The sequence below is a fragment of the Salmo salar genome, chromosome ssa09 (assembly GCF_905237065.1).
Source record: "Salmo salar chromosome ssa09, Ssal_v3.1, whole genome shotgun sequence".
Classification (NCBI taxonomy): Eukaryota; Metazoa; Chordata; class Actinopteri; order Salmoniformes; family Salmonidae; genus Salmo; species Salmo salar.
The window spans coordinates 104465771-104493151 of NC_059450.1; the positions used below are offsets into that span (position 1 = coordinate 104465771).

The window sequence follows — 27381 nt, forward strand, 5'->3', positions numbered from 1 at the left end:
GAACGGACAACATAGTTCAGACTATTACACACACACACACACACACACACACACACACACACACACACACACACACACACACACACACACACACACGCACACAGACGGGTGAACAGACAGACAGTACCTACCAGTGACACCACCACTACGACGACAGTAAGTTTGAGGTTCTTCATACACATAGCTCTGGCCAGGTTACGGCTGGTGGTCTTAAAACTCACAGACTGGAGGAGAGAGGAAGTTAATGATGCTCTGAGCTGGGTTATAGGCGCAGTAGTAGGATAGTTGGTGTATTGTTGAGTAATTGTAGTAGATTAGAATGTGACTCACTGAGCCGACCAGGTTCTCCGTTTTATCAATCAGCAACTCCAACTTCTCTCCCCTCTGAGCCACCAAATCTGTAGGAAACACAGAGTAAACACAAGAAACTAAAATACACTGGATCCTCAGACCCTAGACACTTCTCCCCTAGACCCTAATACAGCGGCAGTGGTGGATGTAGGATTGGAGTCTTATTTCACCGATGTTGCGTACCATGATGCCTTTCAGTTCGTCAACCTGCATCTGAGTCTCAGTCAGACGATCTGATGAACGAGAGGAATGGTGCTTCTAGAGAGACAAAGAGAGACAGAGAAGGAGAGAGAGAGGAGAGAGAGGAGAGAGAGAGGAGAGAGAGACACAGAGAAGGAGAGGGAGAGGAGAGAGGAGAGAGAGACACAGAGAAGGAGAGAGGGAGGAGAGAGAGAGAGACAGGAGAGAGAGAGAGGAGAGCGGGAGAGAGGATCAGTGGTATGGTGTTCATGTGACTGAAGGTAAACAATATACACAGACAGTCCTCACTAACACACAGGCAGTCCGCACTAACACACAGGCAGTCCGCACTAACACACAGGCAGTCCGCACTAACACACAGGCAGCCCTCACTAACACACAAATGGAGTGTGTGTTTTTTCAGTGGTGTGGTCATGTGCTCAGAGTTCCCCCAGAGGCAGACTTGTCATGTTCCCCTTACGAGCCCCTCCTGCCTTATTCAACCTCCACTAAACATCCTTTCAGTCCAATCTTTTATCCACTAACCCTTCCTCCAGCTTCCCCACAGCCATAATCATTTCAGCCCCGTCGCTGTAAGACCCCTGCTCTGGCCCCTTTAAACTGGAGAATGTGTTTTCCTAATCTCCCCTGCCATTAGTGATGGGCATTCTGAGTCTTTTCAGTGAGCTGGCTGATTTGGCTCCTAAACGGCTCTTTGTTCACTAGTGCTTAAAATGTACCTAAAACCATGTAAAAATAGCTCATCTCTAATGTAAAGCCTACAACATTGCCTTGGATTATGTCAGATGACATGCGAGTTCACTTACATTTTTAACAGACCAAATGTTTAGATGAGAGAAATAAGCAGGAAGAAGAAAGCAGAACGTTTGTTGTGGAGATACAGCACTTTAGTGTTTTAGACATTTTATAAACACTTAGCTATATGATATGTCTAAGACACTTACACATTTAAAACCTGTGTTTTAAAGTGTTTGACAGTGCATTCGGGAAGGATTCAGACCCCTTGACTTTTTCCACATTTTGTTACGTTACAGCCTTATTCCACTCAGCCATTGCCTGTCACCAAGGGAGTAGCCCAAGGCTCAATCCTAGGCCCACGCTCTTCTCAAATTTACATCAACAAGAAGTAAGAAGCTCTCTCATCCATTTATATGCAGATGATACAGTCTAATACTCAGCTGGCCCCTCCCCGGCTTTTGTGTTAAACGCTCTACAACAAAGCTTTCTCAGTATCCAACAAGCTTTCTCTGCCCTTAACCTTGTTCTGAACACCTCCAAAACAAAGGTCATGTGGTTACCCTTCTCCAGATCTGTGCCTTGACACAATCCTGTCTCAGAGCTCTACCGACAATTCCTTTTGCTATGACATGCACTGTCAACTGTGGGACCTTATAAAGACAGATGTGTGCCTTTCCAAATCATGTCCAATAAATTTAAATTTACCACAGATGGACTCCAATCAAGTTGTAGAAACATCTCAACGATGATCAGTGGAAACAGGATGCACATGAGCTCAATTTAGAGTATCATAGCAAAAGGTCTGAATATTCATGTAAATAAAGTATTTCTGTTGGTTTTTTTAAAACCTGTTTTCGCTTCGTCATTATGGGATATTGTGCGTAGATTGATTTTATTTTTTTGATTTTTATTTATTTAATCAATTTCAGAATAAGGCTGCAATGTAACAAAATGTGGAAAAGAGGGTGGCAGGGGGGCAGGGAGGGGAGGGGGCAGGGAGGGGGGTCTGGGAGGGGGCAGGGAGGGTGGTGCAGGGAGGGTGGTGCATGGAGGGAAGGGGGCAGGGAGGGAAGGGGGCAGGGAGGAAGGGGGCAGCAGTCACCTGAGTCACCTGAGTGAGAGGAGAGCAGCATTATCAAGGTGACTGGACCTTGCGGGCAAGTTTTGATTGATCATTATTCTGGAAATTTCAGCTACAACTGGCAACACTGTCTCACAGCCTGTTCTGACCACTCACTACCATACTACCATACTACTACACTACCACTCACAACCATACTACCACTCACTACCATACTACCACTCACTACCACCATACTACCACACCACCACTCACTACCATACTACCACTCACTACCATATTACCACTGACTACCATACACTACCATACTACCACTCACTACCATACTACCACACTACCACTCACTACCACTCACTACCTGACGAGCATACTACAACTCACTATCATACTACCACTCACTACCATACTACCACTCACTACCATACTACCACTCACTACCATACTACCACTCACTACCACACCACCACTCACAACCATACTACCACTCACTACCATATTACCACTGACTACCATACACTACCATACTACAACTCACTACCATACAACCACTCACTACCACATTACCACTCACTACCATACTACCATACTACCACTGACAACCATACACTACCATACAACCACTCTCTACCACTCACTACCATACAACCACTCACTACCACTCACTACCATATTACCACTCACTACCATACTACCATACTAACCCTGACTACCATATACTACCACTCACTACCATAATATCACTCACTACCACTCACTACCATACTACCACTCACTACCACTCACTACCATACTACCACTCACTACCTGACTACCACTCACTACCACTCACTACGACTCCATACCATACAACCACTCACTACCATACTACCACTCACTACCATACTACAACTCACTACCATTCACTACCACTCACTACCACTCACTACCATACTAACATACTGCCACTCACTACCATAGTACCACTCACTACCATTCACTACCACTCACTACCACTCACTACCATACTAACATACTGCCACTCACTACCATACTACCACTCACTACCATACCACAACTCACTACCACACACTACCATACTACCACTCACTACCACACTCACTACCATACTACCACTCACTACAACTCACTATAACTCACTACCATACTACCACTCACTACCACTAACTACCACCATACTACCACACCACCACTCACTACCACTCACTACCATATTACCACTCACTACCACTGACTACCATACACTACCATACTACCACTCACTACCACCCACGACCATACTACCATTCACTACCATACTACCATTAACTACCATAATACAACTCACAACCACTCACTACCATACTACAACTCACTACCATACAACCACTCACTACCACTCACTACCATACTACCACTCACTACCTCACTACCATTCACTACCACTCACTACCATACTAACTGACTTCCACTCAACCAGTGACTACCGCTCACTACAACTCACTACCATACAACCACTCTCTACCACTCACTACCATATTACCACTCACTACCATATTACCACTCACTACCATATTACCACTCACTACCATATTACCACTCACTACCATAATACCACTCACTACCATAATACCACTCACTACCTGACTACCACTCACTACCTGACTACCACTCACTACCTGACTACCATACTACCACTCACTACCTGACTACCACTCAACTACTGAATACCAATCACTAACACTCCCTACTTCACGACCATACTACCACTCACGACCATACTACCACTCACGAACATACTACCACTCACTACCATACTACCACACTACCACTCACTACCATACTACCACACTACCACTCACTACCATACTACCACTCATTACCATACTACCACTCACTACCATACTACCACTCACTACCATACTACCACTCACTACCATACTACCTGACTACAACTCAACGACTGACAACAACTCAACGACTGAGTACCACTCCCTACCTGACTACCATTATACCACTCACTACCATAAAACCACTCACTACCATAAAACCACTCACTACCATAAAACCACTCACTACCACTCACTACCACACTACCTGACTACCACGCAACCACTGACTACCACGCAACCACTGACTACCACTCACTACCACTTCCTACCTCACTACCACTCACTACCATACTACCACTCACTACCATGCCACCACTCACTACCATACCACCACTCACTGCCATACCACCACTCACTGCCATACCAACACTCACCGCCTTACCACCACTCACCACCACTCACTACCCCTGACTACCACTCACTACCTGACTACCATACTACAACTCACCACCATCCATTCACTACCATACAACCACTCACTACCATACTACCACTCACTACCATACTACCACTCACTACCATACTACCACTCACTACCATACTACCACTCACTACCATTCTACAACTCACTACCATACTACCACTCACTACCTGACTACCACTCACTACCACTCACTAAATGACTACCACTCACTACCTGACTACCACTCAACCACTCAATACCACTCACTACCACTCCCTACCATACTACCATACAACCACTCACTACCACTCACTACCTGACTACCACTCACTACCTGACTACCACTCACTACCTGACTACCACTCACTACCTGACTACCACTCACTACCTGACTACCACTCACTACCTGACTACCACTCACTACCACTCAACCACTGAATACCACTCACTACCTCTCCCTACCGCACTACCATACTACTACTCACTACCACTCACTACCATACTACCACTCACTACCATACTACCACTCACTACCATTCACTACCATACTACCACTCACTACCTGACTACCATACTACCACTCACTACCTGACTACCACTCAACCACTGAATACCACTCACTACCACTCCCTACCTCACTACCATACTACCATACAACAACTCACTACCACTCACCACCATACCACCACTCACTACCATACTACCAGTCACTACCTGACTACCACTCAACCACTGAATACAACTCACTACCTCTCCCTACCTCACTACCATACTACTACTAACTACCACTCACTACCATACTACCACTCACTACCATACTACCACTCACTACCACTCACTGCCTCACTACCACTCACTACCATACTACCACTCACTACCATACTACCACTCACTACCATACTACCACTCACTACCATACTACTACTCACTACCATTCTACCACACACTACCATACTACCACTCACTACCACACTACCACTCGCTACCATACTGCTACTCACTACCACTCACTACCATACTAAAATACTACCACTCACTACCATACTACCACTCACTACCACCCACGACCATACTACCACTCACTACCACAATACCACTAACTACCATACTACCACACTACCACTCACTACCATACTACCACTCACTACCACTCACTACCATACTACCACTCACTACCACTCACTACCATACTACCACTCACTACCACACTACCAGACTACCACGCAACCACTGACTACCACGCAACCACTGACTACCACTCACTACCACTTCCTACCTCACTACCACTCACTACCATACTACCACTCACTACCATGCCACCACTCACTACCATGCCACCACTCACTACCATACCAACCATTAACTGCCATACCACCACTCACTGCCATACCACCACTCACTGCCATACCAACACTCACCGCCATACCACCACTCACCACCACTCACTAGACCTGACTACCACTCACTACCTGACTACCACTATATACCTGACTACCACTCACTACCTGACTACCACTCACTACCTGACTACCACTCACTACCTGACTACCACTCCCTACCTCACTACCATACTACCACTCACTACCATACTACCAATCACTACCATACTACCACTCAACCACTGAATACCACTCACTACCACTCCCTACCATACTACCATACTACCATACAACCACTCACTACCACTCACTACCATACTACCACTCACTACCATACTACCACTCACTACCATACTACCACTCACTACCATACTACCACTCACTACCATACTACCACTCACTACCTGACTACCACTCCCTACCTCACTACCATACTACCACTCACTACCATACTACCAATCACTACCATACTACCACTCACTACCATACTACCACTCACTACCATACTACCTGACTACCACTCAACCACTGACTACCACTCCCTACCTCACTACCATACTACCACTCACTACCATAAAACCACTCACTACCATACTACCACTCACTACCATACTACCACTCACTACTTCTCCCTACCTCACTACCATACAACCACTCACTACCATACAACTACTCACTACCATACCACCACTCACTGCCATACCACCACTCACTGCCATACCACCACTCACTGCCATACCACCACTCACTGCCATACCACCACTCACTACCACTCACTACCACTCACTACCACTCACTTCTATACTACCATACTACCACTGACTACCATACACTACAGTACTACCACTCACTACCTTAATACCACTCCCTACCTCACTACAACTCACTAAAATACAACCTCTCACTACCATACTACCATTCACTACCTGACTACCACTCAACCACTGAATACCACTCAGTACCTCTCCCTACCTCACTACCATACCACCACTCAATGCCATACCACCACTCACTGCCATACCACCACTCACTACCATACCACCACTCACTGCCATACCACCACTCACTGCCATACCACCACTCACTACCTGACTACCACTCACTACCTGACTACCATATTACCACTCACTACCACTCACTACCATACTACCACTCACTACCATACTACCACTCAGTACCATACTACCACTCACTACCTGACTACCACTCAACCACTGAATACAACTCACTACCTCTCCCTACCTCACTACCATACTACCACACACTACCATACTACCACTCCACTCACTACCATACTACCACTCACTACCATACTACCACTCACTACCTGACTACCATACTACCACTCACTACCATACTACCTGACTACCACTCAACCACTGAATACCACTCACTACCACTCCCTACCTCACTACCATACTACATCTCACTACCATACAACCACTCACTACCATACTACCACTCACTACCATATTATCACTCACTACCATATTACCAAACTACCACTGACTACCATACACTACCACTCAATAGCATACTACCACTCACTACCACTCACTACCATACAACCACTCACTACTATACTACAACTCACTACCTGACTACCACTCCCCACCATACTACCACTCCCTACCATACTACCACTCACTACCACACTACCACTCACTACCACACTACCACTCACTACCACACTAACACTCACTACCATACTACCACTCACTACCATACTACCACTCCACTCACTACCATACTACCACTCACTACCATACTACCACTCACTACCTGACTACCATACTACCACTCACTACCATACTACCTGACTACCACTCAACCACTGAATACCACTGACTACCACTCCCTACCTCACTACCATACTACAACTCACTACCATACAACCACTCACTACCATACTACCATACTACCATATTACCACTCACAACCATATTACCAAACTACCACTGACTACCATACACTACCACTCAATACCATACTACCACTGACTACCATACACTACCACTCACTACCATACTACAACTCACTACCATACTACCACTCCACTCACTACCATACTACCACTCCACTCACTACCATACTACCACTTACTACCATACTACCATTCACTACAACTCACTCCCACACACTACCACTCACTACCTGACTACCACTCAACCACTGACTACCACTCACTACCACTTCCTACCTCACTACCATACAACCACTCACTAACTACCATACCACCACTCACCGCCATACCACCACTCACTGCCACTCACTACCACTCACTACCACTCACTTCTATACTACCATACTACCACTGACTCACCATACACTCACCGTACTACCACTCACTACCATACTACCACTCACTACCTGGCTACCATACTACCACTCACTACCTGACTACCACTCCCTACCTCACTACCTCTCACTACCATACTACCACTCACTACCTGACTACCACTCACTACCTGACTACCACTCACTACCTGACTACCACTCACTACCTGACTACCACTCAACCACTGAATACCACTCAGTACCTCTCCATACCTCACTACCATTCCATCACTCACTGCCATACACCCACTCACTGCCATACCACCACTCACTGCCATACCACCACCACTGCCATACCACCACCACTGCCATACCACCACTCACTACCATACTACTACTCACTACCTCACTACCACTCACTACCTCACTACCATACTACCACTCACTACCATACTACCACTCACTACCATACTACCACTCGCTACCATACTACCACTCGCTACCATACTACCACTCGCTACCATAGTACTACTCACTACCATACTATCACTCACTACCATGCTACCACTCACTACCTTACTACCACTCAACCACTGAATACAACTCACTACCTCACTACCATACTACTACTAACTACCACTCACTACCATACTACCACTCACTACCACTCACTACCTCACTACCACTCACTACCATACTACCACTCGCTACCATACTACCACTCACTACCATACTACCACTCCACTCACTACCATACTACCACTCACTACCATACTACCATACTACCACTCACTACCATACTACCTGACTACCACTCAACCACTGAATACCACTCACTACCACTCCCTACCTCACTACCATACTACATCTCACTACCATACAACCACTCACTACCATATTACCACTCACTACCATATTACCAAACTACCACTGACTACCATACTACCTGACTACCACTCAACCACTGACTACCACTCCCTACCTCACTACCATACTACCACTCACTACCATAAAACCACTAACTCACCATACTACCACTCACTACCATACTACCACTCACTACCACTCCCCACCTCACTACCATACAACCACTCACTACCATACAACCACTCACTACCATACAACCACTCACTACCATACAACCACTCACTACCATACCACCACTCACTACCATACCACCACTCAACGCCATACCACCACTCACCGTCATACCACCACCACCGCCATACCACCACTCACCGCCATACCACCACCACTGCCATACCACCACTCACTACCACTCACTACCACTCACTTCTATACTACCATACTACCACTGACCACCATACACCACCGTACTACCACTCACTACCATACTACCACCCACTACTTGGCTACCATACTACAGCTCACTACCTTACCACCACTCACCACCACTCACTACCCCTGACTACCACTCACTACCTGACTACCATACTACAACTCACCATCATCCATTCACTACCATACAACCACTCACTACCATACTACCACTCACTACCATACTACCACTCACTACCATACCACTCACTACCATACTACCACTCACTACCATTCTACAACTCACTACCATACTACCACTCACTACCTGACTACCACTCACTACCACTCACTAAATGACTACCATTCACTACCTGACTACCACTCAACCACTCAATACCACTCACTACCACTCCCTACCATACTACCATACAACCACTCACTACCACTCACTACCATACTACCACTCACTACCTGACTACCACTCACTACCTGACTACCACTCACTACCTGACTACCACTCACTACCTGACTACCACTCACTACCACTCAACCACTGAATACCACTCACTACCTCTCCCTACCGCACTACCATACTACTACTCACTACCACTCACTACCATACTACCACTCACTACCATACTACCACTCACTACCATTCACTACCATACTACCACCACTACCTGACCACCATACTACCACTCACTACCTGACTACCACTCAACCACTGAATACCACTCACTACCACTCCCTACCTCACTACCATACTACCATACAACAACCTCACTACCACTCACCACCATACCACCACTCACTACCATACTACCAGTCACTACCTGACTACCACTCAACCACTGAATACAACTCACTACCTCTCCCTACCTCACTACCATACTACTACTAACTACCACCACTACCATACTACCACCTCACCACCATACTACCACTCACTACCACTCACCGCCTCACCACCACTCACCACCATACTACCACCCACCACCATACTACCACTCACTACCATACTACCACCACCACCATACTACCACTCACTACCATCTACCACACACCACCATACTCACCACTCACTACCACACTACCACCTCGCTACCATACTGCTACTCACTACCACTCACTACCATACTAAAATACTACCACCACTACCATACTACCACTCACTACCACCCACGACCATACTACCACTCACTACCACAATACCACTAACTACCATACTACCACACTACCACTCACTACCATACTACCACTCACTACCACTCACCACCATACTACCACTCACTACCACTCACTACCATACTACCACTCACTACCACACTACTAGACTACCACGCAACCACTGACTACTACGCAACCACTGACTACCACTCACTACCACTTCCTACCCACTACCACTCACTACCATACTACCACTCACTACCATGCCACCACTCACTACCATGCCACCACTCACTACCATACCAACCATTAACTGCCATACCACCACTCACTGCCATACCACCACTCACTGCCATACCAACACTCACCGCCATACCACCACCTCACCACCACTCACTAGACCTGACTACCACTCACTACCTGACTACCACTATATACCTGACTACCACTCACTACCTGACTACCACTCACTACCTGATTACCACTCACTACCTGACTACCACTCCCTACCTCACTACCATACTACCACTCACTACCATACACCAATCACTACCATACACCACTCAACCACTGAATACCACCCACCACCACTCCCCACCATACTACCATACTACCATACAACCACCACTACCACTCACTACCATACTACCACTCACTACCATACTACCACCCACTACCATACACCACTCACCACCATACTACCACTCACTACCATACTACCACTCACTACCTGACTCACCACCCCTCCATCACTACCATACTACCACTCACTACCATACTACCAATCACTACCATACTACCACTCACTACCATACTACCACTCACTACCATACTACCTGACTACCACTCAACCACTGACTCACCACTCCCTACCTCACTACCATACTACCACTCACTACCATAAAACCACTCACTACCATACTACCACTCACTACCATACTACCACTCACTACTTCTCCCTACCTCACTACCATACAACCACTCACTACCATACAACTACTCACTACCATACCACCACCACCGCCATACCACCACTCACCGCATACCACCACCCTGCCATACCACCACCACCGCCATACCACCACTCACTACCACTCACTACCACTCACTTCTATACTACCATACTACCACTGACTACCATACACTACAGTACTACCACTCACTACCTTAATACCACTCCCACCTCACTACAACTCACTAAAATACAACCTCTCACTACCATACTACCATTCACTACCTGACTACCACTCAACCACTGAATACCACTCAGTACCTCTCCCTACCTCACTACCATACCACCACTCAATGCTATACCACCACTCACTACCATACCACCACTCACTGCCATACCACCACCACTGCCATACCACCACTCACTACCTGACTACCACTCAACCACTGAATACAACTCACTACCTCTCCCTACCTCACTACCATACTACCACACACTACCATACTACCACTCCACTCACTACCATACTACCACTCACTACCATACTACCTGACTACCACTCAACCACTGAATACCACTCACCACCTCACTACCATACTACATCTCACTACCATACAACCACTCACTACCATACTACCACTCACTACCATATTATCACCACTACCATATTACCAAACTACCACTGACTACCATAAACTACCACTCAATACCATACTACCACTCACTACCACTCACTACCATACAACCACTCACTACTATACTACAACTCACTACCTGACTACCACTCCCCACCATACTACCACTCCCTACCATACACCACCACTACCACACTACCACTCACTACCACACTACCACTCACTACCACACTACCACTCACTACCATACTACCACTCACTACCATACTACCACTCCACTCACTACCATACTACCACTCACTACCATACTACCACCCACTACCTGACTACCATACTACCACTCACTACCATACTACCTGACTACCACTCAACCACTGAATACCACTGACTACCACTCCCTACCTCACTACCATACTACCACTCACTACCATACTACCATATTACCACTCACAACCATATTACCAAACTACCACTGACTACCATACACTACCACCAATACCATACTACCACTGACTACCATACACTACCACTCACTACCATACTACAACTCACTACCATACTACCACTCCACTCACTACCATACTACCACTCCACTCACTACCATACTACCACTACACCATACTACCATTCACTACAACTCACTCCCACACACTACCACCACTACCTGACTCACCACTCAACCACTGACTACCACCACTACTACTTCCTACCTCACTACCATACAACCACTCACTAACTACCATACCACCACTCACCGCCATACCACCACTCACTGCCACTCACTACCACTCACTACCACTCACTTCTATACTACCATACTACCACTGACTACCATACACCACCGTACTACCACTCACTACCATACTACCACTCACTACCTGGCCACCATACTACCACTCACTACCTGACTACCACTCCCCACCTCACTACCTCTCACTACCATACTACCACTCACTACCTGACTACCACTCACTACCTGACTACCACTCACTACCGACTACCACTCACTACCTGACTACCACTCAACCACTGAATACCACTCAGTACCTCTCCATACCTCACTCACTATCTCCATCACTCACTGCCATACACCCACTCACTCGCCATACCACCACCACTGCCATACCACCACTCACTGCCATACCACCACTCACTGCCATACCACCACCACTACCATACTACTACTCACTACCTCACTACCACTCACTACCTCACTCACCATACCACCACTCACTACCATACTACCACTCACTACCATACTACCACTCACTACCATACTCACCACTCGCTACCATACTACCACTCGCTACCATAGTACTACTCACTACCATACTATCACTCACTACCATGCTACCACTCACTACCTTACTACCACTCAACCACTGAATACAACTCACTACCTCACTACCATCACTACTACTAACTACCACCACTACCATACTACCACTCACTACCACTCACTACCTCACTACCACTCACTACCATACTACCACCGCTACCATACTACCACTCACTACCATACTACCACTCCACTCACTACCATACTACCACCACTACCATACTACCATACTACCACCACTACCATACTACCTGACTACCACTCAACCACTGAATACCACTCACTACCACTCCCTACCTCACTACCATACACATCCACTACCATACAACCACTCACTACCATACTACCACTCACTACCATATTACCACCACTACCATATTACTAAACTACCACTGACTACCATACTACCGACTACCACTCAACCACTGACTACCACTCCCTACCTCACTACCATACTACCACCACTACCATAAAACCACTAACTACTATACTACCACCACTACCATACTACCACTCACTACCACTCCCTACCTCACTACCAACAACCACTCACTACCATACAACCACTCACTACCATACAACCACTCACTACCATACAACCACTCACTACCATACCACCACCACTACCATACCACCACTCACTACCATACCACCACTCACCACAACCACTCACCGCCATACCACCACTCACCGCCATACCACCACTCACCGCCATACCACCACTACTACCACTCACTACCACCACTACCACTCACTTCTATACTACCATACTACCACTGACCACCATACACTACCGTACTACCACTCACTACCATACTACCACTCACTACCTGGCTACCATACTACCACTCACTACCTGACTACCACTCACTACCTGACTACCACTCAACCACTGAATACCACTCAGTACCTCTCCCTACATCACTACCATTCCATCACTCACTGCCATACCACCACTCACTGCCATACCACCACCACTGCCATACCACCACTCACTACCTGACTACCACTCACTACCACTCACTACCACTCACTACCACTCACTACCATACTACCACTCACTACCTCACCACCACTCACTACCATACTATCACTCACTACCATACTACCACTCACTCACCATACTACCACTCACTACCATACTACCACTCACACCATACTACCACTCACTACCATACTACCACCACTACCATACTACCACTCACTACCTGACTACCACTCACTACCTGACTACCACTCAACCACTGAATACAACTCACTACCTCTCCCTACCTCCCTACCTCACTACCATACTACTACTAACTACCAGTCACTACCATACTACCACCACTACCACTCACTACCTCACTACCACTCACTACCTCACTACCACTCACTACCATACTACCACTCACTACCATACTACCACTCCACCTCACTACCATACTACCACTCACTACCATACTACCACTCACTACCTGACTACCATACTACCACTCACTACCATACTACCTGACTACCACTCAACCACTGAATACCACCTATTACCACTCCCTACCCCACTACCATACTACATCTCACTACCATACAACCACTCACTACCATACTACCACCACTACCATATACCACTCACTACCATATTACCAAACTACCACTGACTCACCATACTACCTGACTACCACTCAACCACTGACTACCACTCCCTACCTCACTACCATATTACCACTCACTACCATAAAACCACTAACTACCATACTACCACTCACTACCATACTACCACTCACTACCACTCCCTACCTCACTACCATACAACCACTCACTACCATACAACCACTCACTACCATACAACCACTCACTACCATACAACCACTCACTACCATACAACCACTCACTACCATACCACCACTCACTACCATACCACCACTCACCGCCATACCACCACTCACCGCCATACCACCACTCACTGCCATACCACCACTCACTACCACCAGTACCACTCATTCTATACTACCATACTACCACTGACTACCATACACTCACCGTACTACCACTCACTACCATACTACCACTCACCACTGGCTACCATACTACCACTCACTACCTGACTACCACTCCCTACCTCACTACCACTCACTACCATACAACCTCTCACTACCATACTACCACTCACTACCTGACTACCACTCACTACCTGACTACCACTCACTACCGACTACCACTCAACCACTGAATACCACTCAGTACCTCTCCCTACCTCACTACCATTCCTTCACTCACTGCCATACCACCACTCACTGCCATACCACCACCACTGCCATACCACCACTCACTGCTATACCACCACTCACTACCTGACTACCACTCACTACCACTCACTACCATACTACCACTCACTACCATACTACCACTCACTACCTCACTACCACTCACTACCATACTACCACTCACTACCATACTACCACTCACTACCTGATTACCACTCAACCACTGAATACAACTCCACTACCTCTCCCTACCTCCCTACCTCACTACCATACTACTACTAACTACCAGTCACTACCATACTACCACCACTACCACTCACTACCTCACTACCACTCACTACCTCACTACCACCTCACTACCATACTACCACTCACTACCATACTACCACTCCACCTCACTACCATACTACCACTCACTACCATACTACCACTCACCACCTGACTACCATACTACCACTCACTACCATACTACCTGACTACCACTCAACCACTGAATACCACTCATTACCACTCCCCACCTCACTACCATACTACATCTCACTACCATACAACCACTCACTACCATACTACCACTCACTACCATATTACCACTCACTACCATATTACCAAACTACCACTGACTACCATACTACCTGACTACCACCAACCACTGACTACCACTCCCTACCTCACTACCATACTACCACTCACTACCATAAAACCACTAACTACCATACTACCACTCACTACCATACTACCACTCACTACCACTCCCTACCTCACTACCATACAACCACTCACTACCATACAACCACTCACTACCAACAACCACTCACTACCATACAACCACTCACCACCATACCACCACTCACTACCATACCACCACTCACCGCCATACCACCACTCACCGCCAACCACCACTCACCGCTCATACCACTACCACCGCCATACCACCACTCACTGCTATACCACCACCACTACCACTCACTTCTATACTACCATACTACCACTGACTACCATACACTCACCGTACTACCACTCACTACCATACTACCACTCACTACCTGGCTACCATACCCCACTCACTACCTGACTACCACTCCCTACCTCACTACCACTCACTACCATACAACCTCTCACTACCATACTACCACTCACTACCTCACTACCACTCAATACCTGACTACCAATCAACCACTGAATACCACTCAGTACCTCTCCCTACCTACTACCAATCGATCACCACTGCCATACCACCACTCACTGCAATACCACCACTCCACTGCCATACCACCACTCACTGCCATACCACCACTCACTGCCATACCACCACTCACTGCCATACCACCACTCACTACTTCGACTACCACTCACTACCACTCACTACCATACTACCACTCACTACCATACTACCACCACTACCTCACTACCACTCACTACCATACTACCACTCACTACCATACTACCACTCACTACCATACTACCACCACTACCATACTACCACCAGTACCATACTACCACTCACCACCATACTACCACTCACTAATATACTACCACTCGCCACCATACTATCACCACTACCATACTACCACTCAGTACCATACTACCACTCACTACCATACTACCACTCACTACCATACTACCACTCACTACCTGATTACCACTCAACCACTGAATACAACTCACTACCTCTCCCTACCTCCCTACCATACTACTACTAACTACCACTCACTACCATACTACCACCACAACCACTCACATACTTTTCTACCACTCACTACCATACTACCACCACTACCATACTACCACCACTACCATACTACCACTCCACTCACTACCATACTACCACCACTACCATACTACCACTCACTACCATACTACCACCACTACCATACTACCTGACTACCACTCAACCACTGAATACCACTCACTACCATACTACCACTCACTACCATACTACCACCAGTACCACTCACTTCTATACTACCATAATACCACTAACTACCATACACTACAGTATTACCATTCAACATCCTTACTACCACTCACTACCTGGCACCATACTACCACTCACTACCCGACTACCACTCCTACCTCACTACCACTCACCGCCATACCACCACTCACTGCCATACCACCACTCACTGCCATACCACCACTCACTGCCATACCACCACTCACTGCCATACCACCACTCACTGCCATACCACCACTTCACTACCTGACTCACCACCACTACCACCACTACCATACTACCACCACTACCATACTACCACCACTACCTCACTACCACACTACCACTCACTACCATACTACCACCACTACCATACTACCACCACTACCATACTACCACTCAGTACCATACTACCACTCAGTACCATACTACCACTCAGTACCATACTACCACTCACTACCATACTACCACTCACTACCATACTACCACTCGCTACCATACTATCACTCACTACCATACTACCACCAGTACCATACTACCACTCACTACCATACTACCACTCAGTACCATACTACCACTCACTACCTGACTACCACTCAACCACTGAATACAACTCACTACCTCTCCCTACCTCACTACCATACTACTACTAACTACCACTCACTACCATACTACCACTCACTACCATACTACCACTCACTACCATACTACCACTCACTACCATACTACCACCACTACCATACTACCACTCACTACCGACTACCATACTACCACTCACTACCATACTACCTGACTACCACTCAACCACTTAATACCACTCACTACCACTCCCTACCTCACTACCATACTAAATCTCACTACCATCCAACCACTCACTACCATACTACCACTCACTACCATATTACCACTCACTACCATATTACCAAACTACCACTGACTATCATACACTACCACTCAATACCATACTACCACTCAATACCACTCACTACCATACAACCACTCACTACCACTCCCTACCTCACTACCATACTACAACTCACTACCATACAACCACTCACTACCATACTACCACTCACTACCATACTACCATAGTACCACTCACCACCATATTACCAAACTACCACTGACTACCATACACTACCACTCAATACCATACTACCACTCACCACCACCACTACCATACAACCACTCACTACCATACTACCAATCACTACCATACTACCACTCCATTCACTACCATACTACCACTCACTACCATACTACCACCACTACCTGACTACCACTCAGTACCTCTCCCACCTCAGTACCATACCATCACTCACTGCCATACCACCACACTGCCATACCACCACCACTGCCATACCACCACCACTGCCATACCACCACTCCTGCCATACCACCACCACTCATAACCACTCACTCAACCCCACACTACCACCATCACTCACTACCTGACTACCACTCAACCACTGTATACCACTCAGTACCTCTCCCTACCTCACTACCATACTACAACTCACTACTGACTACCACTCAACCACTGAATACCACTCACTACCTCTCCCGACCTCACTACCACTCACTACCATACTACCACTCACACCATACTACCACTCACTACCATACTACCACTACATACACTACCATACTACCACTCACTACCATACTACCACTACTACCACCACTCACCATACTACCACCACTACCCTGACTACCACTCAACCACTGAATACCACTCACTACCACTCCCACCTCACTTCCATACTACCACTCACTACCATACTACGAATCACTACCATACTACCACTCACTACCATACTACCACTCACTACCATACTACCGACTACCACTCAACCACTGACTACCACTCCCTACCACACTACCATACTACCACTCACTACCATAAACCACTCACTACCATAAAACCACTCACTACCATACTACCACTCACTACCACCCCTACCTCACTACCATACAACCACTCACTACCATACAACCACTCACTACCATACAACCACTCATTACCATACTACCAATCACTACCATACTACCAATCACTACCATACTACCACTCACTACCACTCACTACCACTAACTACCATACTACCACTCACTACCATACTAAAATACTACCACTCACTACCACTAACTACCACCATACTACCACACCACCACTCACTACCATACTACCACCACTAACACTCACTACCATATTACCACTCACTACTATATTACCGCCACTACCATACTACCATACTACCACTGACTACCATACACTACCACTCACGCACCATACTACCACTGACTACCATACACTACCATACTACCAATCACTACCACTCACTACCATACTACCACTCACTACCACCCCCTACCTCACTACCATACAACCACTGAATACCTCTCCCCACCCTCACTACTATACTATCACTCACTACCACCACTACAACTCACTACCACCACTACCATACTACCACCACTACCACACTACAACTCACTACCTGACTACCATACTACCACTCACTACCATACTACAACCCACTACCACTCACTACCATATTACCACTCACTAACATACTACCTGACTACCACTCAACCACTGACTACCACTCCCTACCTCACTACCATACTACCACTCACTACCATAAAACCAATCACTACCACTCACTACCATACTCCCACTCACTACCATACTACCACCACTACCATACTACCAATCACTACCATACTACAATTCACTACCTGATTACCATACTACCATACTACCACTCACTACCACTCACTACCATACTACCACTCACTACCATACTACCACTCACTACCACTCACTACCATATTACCACTCACTACCATACTACCACTGACTCACCATACACCACCATACTACCACTCACTACCACCACTACCATACTACCACTCACTACCTGACTACCACTCAACCACTGAATACCACTCACTACCTCAATACCATACTACCACTCACTACCATACTACCACTCACTACCATACTACTACTCACTACCACTAACTACCACCATACTACCACACCACCACTCACTACCATACTACCACTCACCATCATACTACCTGACTACCACTCAACCACTGACTACCACTCACTACCACTCACTACCACACCACCACTCACTACCATACTACCACTCACTACCATACAACCACTCACTACCACTCACTACCATACAACCACCACTACCACTTACTACCATAATACCACCCACTACCACTCACTACCATACTACCACTCACTACCATACAACCACTGACTACCATACACTACCATACTACCACTCACTACCTGACTACCATACTACCACTCACTACCTGACTACAACTCAACCACTGAATACCACTCACTACCACTCCCTACCTCATAAAACCACTCACTACAACTCACTGCCATACTACCACTCACTACCATACTACAACTCACTACCATTCACTACCATACTACCACTCACTACCATACTACCACTCACTACCATACTACCTGACTACCATACTACCTGACTACCACTCAACAACTGACTACCACTCACTACCACTCCCTACCTCACTACCATACTACCACTCACTACCATAAACCACTAACTACCACTCACTACCATTCTACCACTCACTACCACTCACTACCAAACTACCACTCACTACCATACTACCACTCACTACCACTCCCTACCTCACTACCATACTACCACTCACTACCATACTACCACTCACTACCATACTACCACCACAACCTGACTCACCATACTACCACTCACTACCTGACTACCACTCAACCACTGACTACCACTCACTACCACTCCTCACCTCACTACCATACTACCACTCACACCATAAACCACTCACTACCACTCACTACCACTCACTACCACTCACTACCATACTGCCACTCACCACCATATTACCACCACTATCACTACCACTCACTACCTTACTACCATACTACCACTCACCACCATACTACCACCCACCACCACTCACCACCATACTACCACCACTACCATACTACCACCACTACCACCAATATCATACTACCACCACTACCATACTACTACTCACTACCATACTACCACCCACTACCATACTACCACTCACTACCATACTACCACTCACTACCATACTACCACTCACCACCATATTACCACTCACTCACCACCACCACTCACTACCACTCCTCACCTTACGACCATACTACCACCCACCACCATACTACCACTCACTACCATACTACCACCACCACCATACTACCACTCACTACCATACTACCACCACACCATATTACCACTCACTACCACTACCACTCACTACCACTCCCACCTTACGACCATACTACCACCACCGCCATACTACCACCACCGCCATACTACCACTCACTGCCATACTACCACTCACCGCCATACTACCACTCAACCACTGACTACCACTCACTACCACTCCCTACCTCACTACAACTCACTACCGCACAACAACTCACTACCACTCACTACCATACAACCACTCACTACCACTCACCACCATACAACAACTCACTACCATATTACCACTCACTAACATACTACCATACAACCACTGACTACCATACACTACCATACTACCACCACCACCATACTACCACTCACTACCATACTACCACTCACTACCATACTACCACTCACTACTTGACCACCATACTACCACTCACTGCCTGACTACCACTCAACCACTGAATACCAACTACTACCACTCCCTACCTCACTACCATACTACCACTCACCACCATACTACCAATCACTACCATACTACCACTCACTACCATACTACCACTCACTACCATACTACCTGACTACCACTCAACCACTGACTACCACTCCCTACCACACTACCATACTACCACTCACTACCATAAAACCACCCACTACCATAAACCACTCACTACCATACTACCACTCACTACCACCCCCCACCTCACTACCATACAACCACTCACTACCATACAACCACTCACTACCATACAACCACTCACTGCCATACCACCACTCACTGCCATACCACCACTCACTACCACTCACTACCACTCACTACCACTCACTTATATACTACCATACTACCACCGACTCACCATACACCACCGTACTACCACCCACTACCATACTACCACTCACTACCTGGCTACCATACTACGACTCACTACCTTACTACCACTCACTACCATACAACCTCTCACTACCATACTACCACTCACTACCACTCACTACCTGACTACCACTCACTACCTGACTACCACTCAACCACTGAATACCACTCAGTACCTCTCCCTACCTCACTACCATACCACCACTCACTGCCACACCACCACTCACTGCCATACCACCACTCACTGCCATACCACCACTCACTACCATACCACCACTCACTACCTGACTACCACTCACTACCTCACTACCATATTACCACTCACTACCACTCACTACCATACTACCACTCACTACCTCACTACCACTCACTACCATACTACCACTCACTACCATACTACCACTCACCACCATACTACCACCACCACCATACTACCACTCACCACCATACTACCACCACCACCATACTACCACTCACTGCCATTTCCTACCTCACTACCATACAACCACTCACTACCATACTACCACTCACTACCATACTACCACTCACTACCATTATACCGCTCACTACCACTCACTACCATTCACTACCACACACTACCATACTATCCGACTACCACTCACTATCACTCCCTACCTCACTACAACTCACTACCGTACAACCACTCACTACCACTCACTACCATACAACCACTCACTGCCACTCACTACCATACAACCACTCACTACCACTCACTACCATACAACCACTCACTACCATATTACCACTCACTACCATACTACCATACAACCACTGACTACCATACACTGCCATACTACCACTCACCACCATACTACCACCACTACCATACTACCACTCACTACCATACTACCACTCACTACCATACTACCACTCACTACTTGACTACCATACTACCACTCACTGCCTGACTACCACTCAACCACTGAATACCACTCACTACCACTCCCTACCTCACTACCATACTACCACTCACTACCATACTACCAATCACTACCATACTACCTGACTAACACTCAACCACTGACTACCACTCCCTACCACACTACCATACCACCACTCACTACCATACCACCACCACTACCATATTACCACTCACTACCATATTACCACTCACTACCACCCACCACCATACTACCACTCACCACCTCACCACCACTCACCACCATACTACCACTCACCACCATACCACCACCACTACCATACTACCACCACTACCATACTACCGCTCAGTACCATACTACCGCTCAGTACCATACTACCACTCACTACCTGACTACCACTCAACCACTGAATACAACTCACTACCTCTCCCTACCTCACTACCATACTACTACTAACTACCACTCACTACCATACTACCACTCACTACCACTCACCACCTCACTACAACTCACTACCATACTACCACCCACTACCATACTACCACCACTACCATACTACCACTCCACCTTACCACCATACAACCACTCACTACCATACTACCACTCACTACCTGACTACCATACTACCACTCACTACCATACCACCTGACTACCACTCAACCACTGAATACCACTAACTACCACTCCCTACCTCACTACCATACTACATCTCACTACCATACAACCACTCACTACCATACTACCACTCACTACCATATTACCACTCACTACCATACTACCACTCACTACCATACTACCACTCCACTCACTACCATACAACCACTCTCTACCATACTACCACTCACTACCTGACTACCATACTACCACCACTACCATACCACCTGACTACCACTCAACCACTGAATACCACTAACTACCACTCCCTACCTCACTACCATACTACATCTCACTACCATACTACCACTCACTACCATACAACCACTCACTACCATACAACCACTCACTGCCATACCACCACTCACTGCCATACCACCACTCACTGCCAGACCACCACTCACTACCATACTACCACTCCACTCACTACCATACTACCACTCACTACCATACTACCACTCACTACCATACTACCACTCCACTCACTACCATACTACCACTCCACTCACTACCATACTACCACTCCACTCACTACCATACTACCACTCCACTCACTACCATACTGCCACTGACTACCATACACTACCATACTACCACTCACTACCACTCACTACCTGACTACCACTCAACCACTAAATACCACTCAGTACCTCTCCCTACCTCACTACCATACTACCACTCACTACCATACTACAACTCACTACCACTCACTACCATACTACAACTCACTACCTCACTACCACTCACTACCATACTACCACTCACTAACATACTACCACTCACTAACATACTACCACTCACAACCATACTACCACTCACAACCATACTACCACTAGCTACCATACTACCTGACTGAAATACTACCTGACTACCACTCAACCACTGACTACATCTCACTACCACTCCCTACCTCACTACCATAATTCCACTCACTACCATTCAACCACTCACTAACATACAACCACCCACTGCCATACCATAACTCAGTACCACTCACTACCATACAACCTGACTACCACTCAACCACTGACTACCACTCACTACCACTCCCTACCTCACTACCATTCACTACCATACTACCACTCACTACCACTCACTGCCATACTACCACTCACTGCCATACTACCACTCACTGCCATACTACCACTCACTGCCATACTACCACTCAACCACTGACTACCACTCACTACCACTCCCTACCTCACTACCATACACTACCATACTACCACTCACTACCATACTACCACTCACTACCATACTACCACTCACAACCTGACTACCACTCAACCACTGAATACCACTCACTACCTCACTACCATACTACCACTCACTACAACTCAACCACTGAATACCACTCACTACCTCACTATCATACTACCACTCACTGCCATACTACCACTCACTACCATACTACAACTCACTACCTGACTACCATACTACCATACTACCTGACTACCATACTGCCTGACTACCATACTACCACTCAACCACTGACTACCACTCACTAACACTCCCTACCTCACTACCATACTAACACTCACTACCATAAACCACTCACTACCACTCACTACCATACTACCACCACAACCATACTACCATACTACCATACTACCACTCACTACCATAAACCACTCACTACCACTCACTACCATACTACCACTCACTACCATACTACCATACTACCATTCACAACAATACTACCACCACTACCTGACCACCATACTACCTGACCACCATACTGCATGACTACCATACTACCACTCAACCACTGACCACCACTCACTAACACTCCCTAACTCACTACCATACTACCACTCACTACCATAAACCACTCACTACCACTCACTACCATACTACCACTCACTACCATACTACCATACTACCATACTACCACTCACTACCATACTACCACTCACTAGCATACTACCACTCACTACCATACTACCATACTACCACTCACTACCATACTACCACTCACTACCATACTACCACTCACCACCTGACCACCATACTACCAATCACTACCTGACTACCATACTACCAATCACTACCTGACTACCACTCCCTACCATACTACCACTCACAACCATACTACCACTCACAAGCATACTACCACTCACAAGCATACTACCACTCACAACCATACTACCACTCACAACCATACTACCACTCACAACCATACTACCACTCACTACCATACTACAACTCACTACCATACATCAAATCACTACCTCACTACCACTCACTACCTCACTACCACTTACTACCATACTACCTGACTACCATACTACCTGACTACCACTCAACCACTGACTACCACTCACTACCACTCCCTACCTCACTACCATACTACCACTCACTACCATAAAACCACTCACTACCATACTACCACTCACTACAACTCAACCACTGAATACCACTCACTACCTCACTATCATACTACCACTCACTGCCATACTACCACTCACTACCATACTACAACTCACTACCTGACTACCATACTACCATACTACCTGACTACCATACTGCCTGACTACCATACTACCACTCAACCACTGACTACCACTCACTAACACTCCCTACCTCACTACCATACTAACACTCACTACCATAAACCACTCACTACCACTCACTACCATACTACCACTCACAACCATACTACCATACTACCATACTACCACTCACTACCATAAACCACTCACTACCACTCACTACCATACTACCACTCACTACCATACTACCATACTACCATTCACAACAATACTACCACTCACTACCTGACTACCATACTACCTGACTACCATACTGCATGACTACCATACTACCACTCAACCACTGACT

At 46.7% G+C, this 27381-nt stretch overlaps 1 protein-coding gene across 1 annotated transcript in view; it reads right to left on the bottom strand.

The window, feature by feature from the left end:
* The window catches only part of LOC106586861 (vesicle-associated membrane protein 7-like), an 83549-nt gene that overhangs the window by 713 nt on the left and 55455 nt on the right, over positions 1-27381 (bottom strand). Inside the window, exons 7-9 of the mRNA XM_045686990.1 lie at positions 535-609; positions 331-398; positions 132-224 (exon numbers count right to left, since the gene is read on the bottom strand). Of these exons, the coding sequence (XP_045542946.1) occupies positions 360-398; positions 535-609 (114 nt within the window). The 3' untranslated portion in view covers positions 132-224; positions 331-359. The remainder of the gene's footprint in view (positions 1-131; positions 225-330; positions 399-534; positions 610-27381) is intronic.